We start from the raw sequence: 12,121 nt of genomic DNA, 5'->3' as shown, positions 1-12,121 counted from the left end.
CTAGACTGGTTGGTCAGGACCCCGCCGCAGGCGCTGGTCAGCCCAAACCAGGACAGCCCTGGGCTTGGGGGCGGAGGGAGCCCCGCTCCTGGCAGTGCGCTGGGAGGTCGGCTCCGGGCAGTGGGAGGTCCTGGCCCCGCGCCCAGGCTTAGGGAGATGAGGGGGGCCGCGAGGGCGGGGCGGGGTGGGGCGGGGCCGCGGGGGTGGGGCCTCTCGCTCAGAGCTGCAGTCCGGGCTTAGTCGCAGCCGTGCGACAAACATGGAGCCCCCGGACGCCCCATCTGGGGCGCACAGCGCCCCGCGGCTGCTGTTGCTTGCTTTTCTGCTGGCTCCGCACCCAGGTATGCTCGGGCTGAGAACAGGATGGGACGGGGGCACCCCTTGGGAAACCCTGGAAAGCAAAGAGATGGGGCTTTCGCCGACCCCAAGAAGTAAAATCTGGGGACCCCAGGGAGGAGGAATACGGGAGCGCTGGAAGGTACTCCTCCTAATGAGAGACCTGTAGACAGTCAGACAGGAGAGCCAGATGGGGGATACTACCGCAGCAGATGAGCTGAGAAGTCAGCCCCCTTCCCAGTCCGGACCCTGGAATCTGGGTCCCCACATCCCTGCTTCCTCAGACCCCAGAATCTGGACCTCAGCTCCTCTTCCCTCAGACCCAGGAGTCCAGGCTTCCAGTGGCTTGAGAGGCTCCCCCCATGTAGAACACCAGTAACTCTAAGGATCCTCCCCCAACAGTTCTCAAGTTTTGCCCCGCCAGGAGCCCCTTAAAGAAGCTAGAACCCTACATCTGGAAACCAGTGATTCATACACATTTGAAAGTTTCCCCAACCTAAATTCAGAATCCAGACTGTATAAAGAACCCATCTCCCTGAGGAAAGGGCTGGAACCAGTCCTGGGCAGTGACAGTGGAACAAAGTGTTTCCAAGTGACAGTGCCCCCTTCCTGAGGCCCCAGATAAATTCACACACCTGCGTGGTAGTGGGAGGGGAAGAGGCCCTGAGGGGTTGGGGAGAGAGGGACAGAGAGATGAGAGAGTGGGGGAGAGGAAATCTCTTTTCCTACCCTTGTGATCTGCACTGCAGATCTAGCCCAAGGCACCAGCCTGGCCCCCATATCCCATCCTCTGGGACAGGCTGGGGCCAGAGGTGGATGCCTGGGAACCCAGGCCCCTGGCACAAGCATGGTAAATGTGGGTCCCCAGGGGCAGGGCTGGGCCAGGCTGGGCAGAGAAGGGAAGGGAGGTTCTAAGAACTGAGAGCTGATGCCAGGATGCCAGCCCAGAGGGTGAAAGAGCATGGTAGTTTCCAGACAAGAATAGCTCTATCTGCCAGGAGCCCAGGCCCTCAGCCCCCTTCTCTCTCATCACAGGATCCTGGGCCTCAACTTTATCCTGTTGTGAGGTGACCCACTTACCCCCTTAATTGTTCTATCCAAGAGACAGGGGAGCTGAGGGGCGGGCAGGGGGCTCTGGCGCCAGGCCGGGCAGGTCTCAGCCAGCCTGCCCCTCCCACATTCCTGAAACCTGCCCAGCCCTGTCCCCCCTCACACCCCCCACAAACTCATCCTGCCTGAGCACCAGGCTCGCTGCAGCCCACACCCAGCCCCCCTCCCCCCCCATTCAGGAGAGAGCAGAGGAGATCCAGGAGCTGAGAAAGGCAGAGAGGGACTGAGAGACAGAGACTTCAGGAGAAAGAGACACACACAGAGGTATCCCACATCACTTTGACAGGCCCTGCCCAGGGTGCTGGAGACAAAAGGATGAGCTAGGCCTACTCCTGCCCTTGAGGGGAATTTGCTAACCCCAAGAGCAGTGAACAGAGGCTACCAGGGCCCATGCAGCCCAGGAGAAAAGCCCTGAGCTCTGCAAGTGAAGGGAGCAATGGGGAGAAATGCCTATGGAGTCTGAGGCTCAGAGACGCAGAAATGAGAGATGGAGGGAGGAGCTGGATCTGAGGGAGGAGGGGCCTGGACTTCTGGGTCCTGGGACAGGAGGGACCCTGTCTAGAGGATTCTTTCTTTCTTTGAGACAGAGTCACATTATGTTGCCCTCAGGAGAGTGCTGTGGCATCACAGCTCACAGCAACCACAAATTCTTAGGCTTAAGCCATTCTCTTGCCTCAGCCTCCCAAGTAGCTGGGACTACATGCACCCACCACAATGCCTGGCTATTTTGTTGTTGCTGTCATTGTTGTTTTAGCAGGTCTGGGCCCAGTTCAAACCTGCCAGCCCTGGTGTATGTGGCTGGCGCCCTAACCACTGAGCGTGGGTCTTGCTCTTTTGCCCAGGCTAGAGTGCAGTGGCATCATCATAGTTCACAGTAACCTCAAACTCCTGACCTCAAGCAATCCTCATGCCTCAGCCTCCCAAGTAACTGGGACTGCAGCTGTGCACCACCACACCCAGCTAATTTTGTATTTATTTATTTTTTTTTTTTTGTGATTTTTGGCCAGGGCTGGGTTTGAACCCGCCACCTCTGGCATATGGGGCTGGCGCCCTACTCCTTGAGCCACAGGCGCTGCCCTAATTTTGTATTTTTTGTAGAGATGGGGGTCTTGCTCTTGCTCAGGCTGGTCTTGAACTCCTAAGCTGAAGCAGTCCTCCCACCTCAGCCTCCTAAAGTGCCCGGCCTCTTTTTTTTCTTAGAGAGTCTCTGTCACAGAGGTATGATCATAGCTCACTGCAGCCTTGCACTCCTGGGCTGAAGTGATCCTCCTATCTCAGCTTCTCTAGTAACTGAGATACACATATCTGCCATCTCAACTGGGTTTTTTCTTTTCTTTTTTGAGGCAGAGTCTCACTGCCACCCTCGGTAGAGTGCTATGGTGTCACAGGTCACAGGTCACAGCAGCCTCAAACTCTTGGGCTTAAGTGATTCTCTTGCTTTAGCCTCCCAAGTAGCTGGGACTACAGTCGCCCACCACAATGCCTGGCTATTTTTTGTTGTTGTAGTTGTCATTGTTGTTTAGCAGGCCTGGGCCATGTTCGAACCCACCAGCCCCTGTGTATGTGGCTGGGGCTGTAACCACTGAGCTATAGGTGCCAAGCCTATTTTTTTTTTTTTAATTTTTAAATGTTTTGTAGAGTCGGGGTCTTGCTCTGTTGCCTAAGGTAGTCTGAAACTCCTTGGCCTCAAGCAATCTTCCCACCTTGGCCTCCCAAAGTACTGGGATTCTAGGTGTGAGCCGCCTTGCCCAGCCTGGAGGGCTCTTTCTATTGGTGTGGTGAGAGTTAGTGCCACTGCTCTCCCACAGGTGCTCAGGCTGAGCTGCAGGTGTCTGTGCCCCCCCTGGTGGAGGTGATGCGAGGAGAGCTCGTCACCCTGGACTGCACCCCCATGGGAGCCCATGACCATTATGTGCTAGAATGGTTTATTGTGAGTGCTGGGATTGGGGGTGGGGAGGGCAAGGGGCAGGGATCATAGCACAGCAGGGCTGCACTCATCAGAGCCGGGAGGACCATAAGAGACCCTCCGAGTTGTACCACCATCGTACAGATGGAGTAATTAATTGAGGCTCAGCGAGGGTAGGGGCTCTCCAAGGTCCCAGGTGTCTGAGTTTGACTGAGTCTAGCATGAAGTCCTCCTTCAGACTGCTGGCCCTTATAAGAAAGATCAATTTGAGATAGACACCCAGAAAGCAAGAGATGGGGGGACAAAACTAAAGAGGAGAGAAAGTGAGAGACAGGTGGGAGAGAGTGGCAGAAACAGGGAGGAGGAAAGATGGGAACAGCATGAGATGGAGAAAGGGAGAAGGAGAGAGAAACATGAAGAACAGATAAAGAACAGGAAGGGTGGAGAGGGACAGAAGGACCAGAGAGTGATAACAAGAGGAAAAGAAGCAGCCCCCTGGAGCAGCAAAGACAAGGGGCGGTGGAGAGGGGCGGAGAGGCTGTGCGTGGCGGCAGCCCGAGCTGAGAGCCTGCCCACCCACCCACAGACTGACCGCTCCAGGGGCCGCAGCCTCCTGGCCTCAGCTGAGCTGCAGGGCGCTGCGCTCCAGGGCACAGTGCACGACTCCCGGAGCCGCAGCCCCCCATATCGGCTGGACTCCCGGGGGCGCCTGGTGCTGGCCGACGCCCAAGTGGGTGATGAGCGAGACTATATATGTGTGGTGAGGGCTGGGGCTGCAGGTACCGCAGAGGCCACTGCGAAGCTCAGTGTGTTTGGTGAGTTTCCACGGACACCCTGGGAGGGGGTGAACAGATGAGGGTCCAGGGAGAGGGCTCCTGACATGAACATCTTCCCATAGCAAAGCCAGAGGCCACTGAGGTCTCCCCCAATGGAGGGACACTGTCGGTGATGGAAGACTCTGCCCAGCAGGTACCTCAGGGATGAACCTTGATTCCAGGGATCAAGGGGAGGAGAGTATAGGGGGCCTGGACACCTGGGTCTTAACCCACTGAGGAGTGGGCAAAGAGGTCTGGAGTTGGGGAGATAAGGGGGAAGGGGCAAGGGTCCTGAACTCCTGTATTTGGGAAATAGAGGCTGTTGGCCCAGAATCCTAGGTCCCACCAGAGGAGGGGGCTAGAAGCCTGGTCTCCTTAGTCCAAAGAGTAGGCGGCTGCCCGAGCTTTGGACTTCTGGGTCCCAGGCAGTATGGAGTTGGGAGAACTCCTGTAGGAAGAGAGACCCATTCTGGCTCAGAGCCCAGAGCTATGTCTGTGTCTGCCCCAGATTGCCACCTGCCACAGCCGGAATGGGAACCCAGTCCCCCAGATCACGTGGTATCGGGATGGGCAGCGCCTGGATGTGCCCATGGAGATGAACCCAGGTGAGCAGTGCAGGAGCCCAGTGACTCATGGGCTGAGGCAGGTGGCAGCAGGGGGCTGACTGACCACCTCCCTCTTCTCCCTCAGAGGGCTACATGACAATCCGCACTGTCCGGGAGGCCTCCGGCCTGCAGTCTCTCACCAGCACCCTCTATCTGCGGCTCCATAAGGCTGACAGAGACGTCAGGTTTCACTGTGCCTCTCACTACAGCCTGCCTGAGGGCCACCATGGCCGCCTGGACAGCCCCACCTTCCGCCTCACCCTGCACTGTGAGTCCACCCTGGCCCTTGACGCCCCCTGACCTCGGACTCCAGACCCGTCTCCTCTGGCCCTCCACCACTCCATGCTCAAATTCTAGCTGGTGCTGGCCACCAACCTCTGACCTCAAATGGCAGCCTGAGCTCCATCCTGACTTTTGACCTCTACAAAGCACTCTGAACCCAATAGAGTTTTTATTTTTATTTTATTTTATTTTATTTTTGAAAGAGAGTCTTACTATGTCACCCTCAGTAGAGTGCTGTGGCATCACAGCTCACAGCAACCTCAAACTCCTGGACTTAAGCGATTCTCTTGCCTCAGTTTCCCGAGTAGCTGGGACTAAAGGCGCCCACCATAACGCCCAGCTATTTTTTTGTTGCAATTTGGCTAGGGCTGGGTTTGAACCCGCCATCGTCAGTATATGGGATGGGCGCCCTACTCACTGAGCCACAGGTGCTGCCTTTTTATTTTTATTTTTATTTTGAGACAATCACCCTGTGTAGAGTGCCATGGTGTCATCATAGCTCACAGCAATCTCAAACACTTGGGCTTAAGTGACCCTCTTGTTTCAGTTTTTCTATTTTTAGTAGAGATGGGGTCTCTCTTTCTCAGGCTGGTCTTAAACTCCTGAACTCAGGGCGGCGCCTGTGGCTCAGTCGGTAAGGCGCCGGCCCCATATACCAAGGGTGGCAGGTTCAAACCCGGCCCCGGCTGAACTGCAAACCAAAAAATAGCTGGGTTTTGTGGCGGGCGCCTGTAGTCCCAGTTACTCGGGACTTCAGCCCAGGAGTTGGAGGTTGCTGTGAGCTGTGTGATGCCATGGCACTCTACCGAGGGCGATAAAGTGAGACTCTGTCTCTAACAAAAAAAAAAAAAAAAAAAAAACTCCTGAACTCAAGCGGTCCATCTGCCTCAGCCTCCCAGAGTGCTAAGATTATAGATATGAGTCACTGTGCCCAGCCCCCCATAGAGGGGGGGGTCCCACCCTTTCACACTTAATTAGATCTCCATATGACATCTGGCCCCAAATCTCGCACTGACCACCACACTGTCATCCACACTGACCACCAACTCTTTTTTCCCAAGACGGTCACTATGTCGCCCTTGGTAGATTGCCGTGGCACCATAGCCCACAGCAATCTCAAACTGTTGGGCTCAAGCTATTCTGTTGCCTTAGCCTCCCAAGTAGCTGAAACTACAGGTGCTCGCCACAACACCCAGCTATTTTTTGTTGCAATTGTCACCACTGTTTAGCTGGCTCCAGCCGGACTCGAACCCGCCAGGCTCAGTGTATGTGGCTGGGGCCATACCCACTGTGCTACCGGCACCAAGCCTGACCACCAACTCTTGACCTGTATGCTCAGCTTATCAACCTCTGAACTCTGGCATCCCATCTCCAAATAAATATGAACCTAAGCCTTGAAATATATATAGCCTCCTCTTTGATGCAGGGCTCTGCCTTCAGCCAACCCTGCCTGTCCCCTGATCATGGTTTCATCTCCTCTGCCCTTAGATCCCACAGAGCATGTGCAGTTCTGGGTAGGCAGCCCATCGACCACAGCTGGCTGGGTGCGTGAGGGTGACTCTGTCCAGCTACTGTGCCAAGGGGATGGCAGTCCCAGCCCAGAGTACACGTTCTTCCGCCTGCAGGTGACCTACCCTATGGTCCCTTTGGGACACCCAACCCCTAACCTCTGTGTGCACTAATCTCCACCAGCTTCTGAGGTGGAGGTGGGTGGCCCCTGGATTAGCAAGCCACCTGACATGGTGACCCATGAATTAAAAGGATCTCTGACCCTTGATTTGGGAGAGTCCTGACTTAGCACAGTACCTGACTTGGGTGACCTTTGCCCTCTTACTTGACCCTTCCCCCTTACTTGGGTGACCCTTTCTCCTTAATCCCACTGGACCAGGGTGGCTCTTGAACCTGGTTCCTCATCCCTGGTCACTTAGGATAAGCAGGAGGAAGTGCTGAAGACAAATCTTGAGGGAAACTTCACCCTGGTGGGGGTGCATCGAGGCCAGAGCGGGACCTATGGCTGCAGAGTGGAAGACTTCGATGCTGCTGAGGACGTGCAACTCTCCCAGATCCTGGAGTTGCATGTGGCCTGTGAGCTGTGGGACATGGGGGGAGGACAAACAGGTGGGAACTCTAGCACCAGCTGTCTCCTTGCCCTCACTCCCACCCCACAGGCCTGCAGTTGCTGGGTCATCCTGAATATTATGCCTCCACCCTTTCTCTACATTTCTATGACGTTTCTCCTGGTTCTCTCCCTCCTGGTCCCTGCCCCCACCCCCTCCAATGTACCTCATACAAGACAGCCAGAGAGGTCTTTCCAGAGCAAAAATCTGACCTTCCCCTACTCAGAACCTGCCATGGCTCCCCAGTGTCCTTGGGGAAAAAAAACAGGTGTCTCACCATAGCCTTCAAGGCCCACCTAGTCAGTTTCACCTCCTCAGCTGACCCTTCTCCCAAGTCAAAGCTGTCTCCTCATCCCCCCTTCCCTAGGCTCCTCCCCTGATTCCTACCTTAACTCCCCATCTCCTCTACCATCTACTTCTAACCAATCTCTCGGGTCCCAGGCTTCTAAGAACCTAGGTCAGTGTCCTTGCACCCAAGCCCTGAGCAAAGCCCTGTTCCTCCTCAGCATTTCTTACGTACCCCTTCAGGGTAGACCCTGCACCAGATATTGGGGGCATATCTGTGAACAAGACAGGCCAGTCCCCTCCCACTACAGTAGGGGAGACCGATGGTAAACACAAAGCAAGACACTTTCAGAAGCAACAGCATAGCTACAGAGGATAGCACTGATAAGGAGTTGTCAGGGCCTAGGGGGAGGATTGAGGATTATTTCAGGTGGGGAGTGCTGCAGTCTGCATCCTGGGGAGCAGATCTGACCTGGATATCTGCAGGCAGGAAGTTTGTGGGGAGTACCTTGGAGTCCACACCTGTTGGAATAGGGAGGTAAAGGGAGCAAGATTTGGCAGGGGAAGAAGGACTACAGCCTACCAGTGGTCAGCCCCACGGGGCACGCAGAAGCTGGGATGGCCCTTCATAGTTGTCCCCTGTTGAGGCGAGGCAGCCAGGCCTTTATGCCCCTATGGTAGCCAGTCATTGGATATGTGCTGCCCCAGGAAGGGGGCGTGACCTTGGGCTCCCTGCAGCTGAGGCAGTTCCCAGAGAGGACCAACAGCTGCAGGCTGACAGCTGTCATCCTTCCTAGCAGCTGGTGGAATAAATCCTTCAGTGCTGTAGGGAAGACCTGGGTGTCCACTATAGGGGGTCAGGGAGGCCTCTGTGAGGAGGGGATATTTGAGTAAGAAACCAAAAAGTGGAATCAAAAACCCAAAGAGCTAGAAGAGCTTTCCAGGCAGAGCAAGCATGTTCCCCCGAGGCAGGAACCAACTTGGTCTACCCAAGAAAAAAAGCAAAAGAACAGGGTAACTGGAGTTCAGTGGGCAAGGAGGGAGGCTGGGAGATGACTCAAGATGTGGGCTGGATGGGAGGAGACCAGGTGGGATCTTAGAGGGCCAAGGGTACTGGAAAGCCACTGAAGGATTGTCAGTAGAAAGAAGGGCTCACGAGTGTGTATCATGAATGGAGGACGACTGGAGAGGACAAGAGTGAGGGGCAGACCAGCCAGGAGGAGGTGGTCAGGACAGTCAGACCCGGGGTCAGACATGGAGAGAAGTGGGGGTACAGCAGATAAAGACCTGTTGAAAGGATCTCTGAGAGGAGAAGGCAAGGAGCACCTCACACCCTAAAAATTGTCCATTAACCTTGGGCTCAGATGTCTGCTCTGGAGTAAAGCAGCAGACTTGGGTGTGTATTTATTTATTTACTTATGTTTTGACACAGAGCCTCATTCTGCTGCCCTGGGTAGAGTGCCGTGGCATCATAGCTCACAGCAACCTCAAACTTTTGGGTTCAAGTGATCCTCTTACCTCAGCCTCTCAAGTAACTGGGACTACAGGTGCCCACCACAACGCCAGGCTAATTTTTCCATTTTTTAGAGACAGGAGTCTCAATCTTGCTCAGGCTGGTCTGGAACTCCTGAGCTCATGTGATCATCCTGCCTCAGCCTCCAGAGTGCTGGTTACAGGTGTGAGCCCCCAAGCCCTGCCTTGAGCGTGTATTTTGGAGTTAGATCCTAGATTTTGGCTTGAGGACCTGGATGGGAGAGTGACTTCACAGAGATGGGGACAGCAAGGAGGAACACTTGGCATTCTCTGCTTATGATTGTCCACTGATATCTGCACCCCCAACAGCCCTGGAGAGCCCCCAGTCGAGTGGGTGAGGGGCTGGGAAAGGTGACAGACTGTACCTCCTCCAGACCTGGACCCCCTGGAGCTCAGTGCCACAGAGGAGCTTTCCTTGCCTCTGGGCAGCAGCACAGCTGTGAACTGCTCTGTGCAAGGCCTGCCCAGCCCTGCCCTGCGCTGGACCAAGGTGAGAGGGAAAGGAGCCCTCTTGACCCTTACACCCTCTGCCTATACCCTTCCCTCTTTTGTCTATCCTCGCCCTCTCCCACGGCCCCCTCTTTGGCTCCCCTCCCCAGGATGCAGTGCCTCTGGGGGACGGCCCCAGGCTCTCACTCAGCTCCATCACCTTTGATTCTGCTGGCACCTATACCTGTGAGGCCTTCATGCCCACTGTGCCCCTCCTCAGCCGCACCCAGAGCTTCGAGCTGCTGGTCCAAGGTACATGGACAACGGGGCCCAGGGAGGTTTGGATGAAGACGGGGGGTTTGGGGGCCAGGACAAACCCAAGGAGTCCATGGCCAGGCCTTCTCTCTTTTCTGTTTCTCTCCTCTCTCCTTATCTCTCCCTCCTTTCCCTTCCCTGTGTGCCTGCCTCTCACTCCCTCCTGTCCCCACCACTCACAGGGTCACCAGAGTTAAGGGCAGAAGAGACTGAACGCAAGGCAGAGAACAGCTGGAGGGAAGGAGATGAAGCCACACTGATCTGCTCTGCCCGTGGCTACCCAGAGCCCAAACTCACCTGGAGCCAGCCAGGCAGCAGTGTAAGGGACCCTGACACCACAGGGCCCAACATTCTCCCCAGCCCCTCAGAGGACCCCCCAATCACTGATTGCCCACTTCCGGGGGACTGGACGTCTTTCACCTCTGCCCTCACCCCCAGCCCTGATCTCAGGGGCCCAGCCTGACCCAAGCCTCCACAGCCAGCAGAGCCAGTGCCCGGGAGGCAGGGCTGGGTGAGCAGCTCCCTGAACTTGAAAGTGACCAGTGCCCTGAGCCAGGATGGCATCTCCTGTGAGGCCTCCAACCCCCACGGGAGCACCCGGCATGTCTTCCACTTTGGGACTGGTGAGTATCCTCGGTGGTAGGAGGAGAGCTGGGTGTGGGGCAGACACAGCCCAGCTGTTTGACCCCCAGTGTCCCATCCCCACAGTGGCCCCCCAGACTCCCCAGGCCGGAGTGGCGGTAATGGCTGTGGCAGTCAGCGTGGGCCTCCTGCTGCTGGTCGTCGCTGCCTTCTATTGCATGAGGCGTAAGGGACGACCGGGCTGCTGCCGGCGCCGAGAGAAGGGGGCTCCGTGAGTGGCCTGCAACCTCCGAGTGACCTCATAAGCCAGCCTGTCTCCAATCCCCAGCCCAGACCAAAACTACCCTCAAACCCATCCCAGCTAACTTTATCTCCAGCCTGGACCTCAAGGCGAACTCATAAGCCAGCCTGTCTCCAATCCCCAGCCCAGACCAAAACTACCCTCAAACCCATCCCAGCTAACTTTATCTCCAACCTGGACCTCAAGGCGAACTATCCCCATCTCCTGCCCCAACTCTAACCACTCCCCTTCCTCTCCGCTAGCTCCTCCTGCAAGTCCAACCTCTAGCTACTTGGCCTTTCTCTGGCACACCCTCGGCCCTGCCCATGACTGTCACCACACCCAACTTCACCTACATCCCCCCACCCTACCAGTCCTCACTGCAAACCCAGTCAATAACCATCCTCAACCACAGAGCCACCCTCAGTGCCAGTCCAGACCTGTCCCAAAGCCAACCCCAGCAGCATCTTCAGCCCTGTCCCCACCCCCATCTCTCACCCCAATGCCATTGCCACTCCTACCCAATTCCAAACCCATCCCCGCCCACCCCATAGTCCATCCCGACCCACCACAAAGACATCCTCATCCCCCATCCCCAGCTCCTTCCCTAGACATGACCACTCCCAACACCCTGCCTCCTCCCCCAGGCCACCTGGGGAGCCAGAGCTGAGCCACTCAGGCTCAGAGCAGCCAGAGCAGACAGGCCTTCTCATGGGAGGGGCCTCTGGAGGAGCCAGGGGTGGCAGCGGGGTCTTCAGAGATGAGGTAGGTGAGGGCCTGGACCCCCTGGTAAGAGGAGACCTGCTGGGTGGTGGAATAGCCTCCAGGCACAGGCTGACCTCTCTGTCTTCTCCCCAGTGCTGAGTGCTACAACTTCCTAGAGGCAGTCACTGGACACAGAGTCGCAAGCATCAATCAACAGCCCTGCTCACACGCCAGCCCACCCCCGCCTTCCCTCTTCCCACTCCCTGCTCCGGCCCTCCCTCCCTTCCTTCCTCTGCTGGCCAGGCAGGGACCCACAGAGCCAGCCTGCCTCCGGGAGGGAAGGTGGGAGGGGGCCTTCCTCCAGGGAGTATGACTCTCCCAGGCCTCAGAATAGCTCCTGGACCCAAGCCCAGGGCCTGGCCTGGGACAAGGCTTCGAGGGTCGGCTGGCTGGGGCTATTTTTACCTCCTGCCTCCCTTGCTGGTCCCCCCACCTGATGTCCTGCTGCATAGTCTGACACTGGATCCTCATCCCTGTCCTGCCCCTGCCCCCCCATCATCTGTGGACACTGGAGTCTGGAATAAATGCTGTCTATCACATCGACACCATCCTGTGGCCAGTGATGCTTCTGGGGGGCAAGGTGGTACAGGTGATTCTCCCCTCTCAGCTGCCTCTCCCTGTCCACTCTCTTGCTGGACCTTGGGAGAGGCCTGATGTCATGGAGAAAGAAATGAAAGAGAGAGAGTGTGTGTGTACCAAGGCACACAGGATGACTTAGCTTGCTGAGGGTGGAGGGAAGAGGTGCTGGAGTCCAGAAAACA

At 56.4% G+C, this 12,121-nt stretch overlaps 1 protein-coding gene across 1 annotated transcript; it reads left to right on the top strand.

Moving 5' to 3' along the window:
* The first annotated feature begins 210 nt into the window (after window positions 1-210).
* BCAM (basal cell adhesion molecule (Lutheran blood group)) lies at window positions 211-11,903 on the top strand. Its single transcript, XM_053604267.1, has 15 exons — window positions 211-341; window positions 3,255-3,376; window positions 3,939-4,167; window positions 4,251-4,321; window positions 4,676-4,772; window positions 4,858-5,040; window positions 6,543-6,679; window positions 6,983-7,139; window positions 9,364-9,479; window positions 9,589-9,730; window positions 9,916-10,052; window positions 10,212-10,356; window positions 10,442-10,586; window positions 11,243-11,360; window positions 11,454-11,903. The coding sequence occupies exons 1-15, from the start codon at window positions 260-262 to the stop codon at window positions 11,457-11,459; spliced, it is 1,887 nt and encodes a 628-aa protein (XP_053460242.1). The 5' UTR covers window positions 211-259; the 3' UTR covers window positions 11,460-11,903.
* Window positions 11,904-12,121: the final 218 nt, after the last annotated feature.

The sequence above is a fragment of the Nycticebus coucang genome, chromosome 10 (genome assembly GCF_027406575.1).
Source record: "Nycticebus coucang isolate mNycCou1 chromosome 10, mNycCou1.pri, whole genome shotgun sequence".
Taxonomy (NCBI): Eukaryota; Metazoa; Chordata; class Mammalia; order Primates; family Lorisidae; genus Nycticebus; species Nycticebus coucang.
Note: the sequence above shows the minus strand (reverse complement) of the source record. Positions and strands in the feature narration are given on the sequence as shown.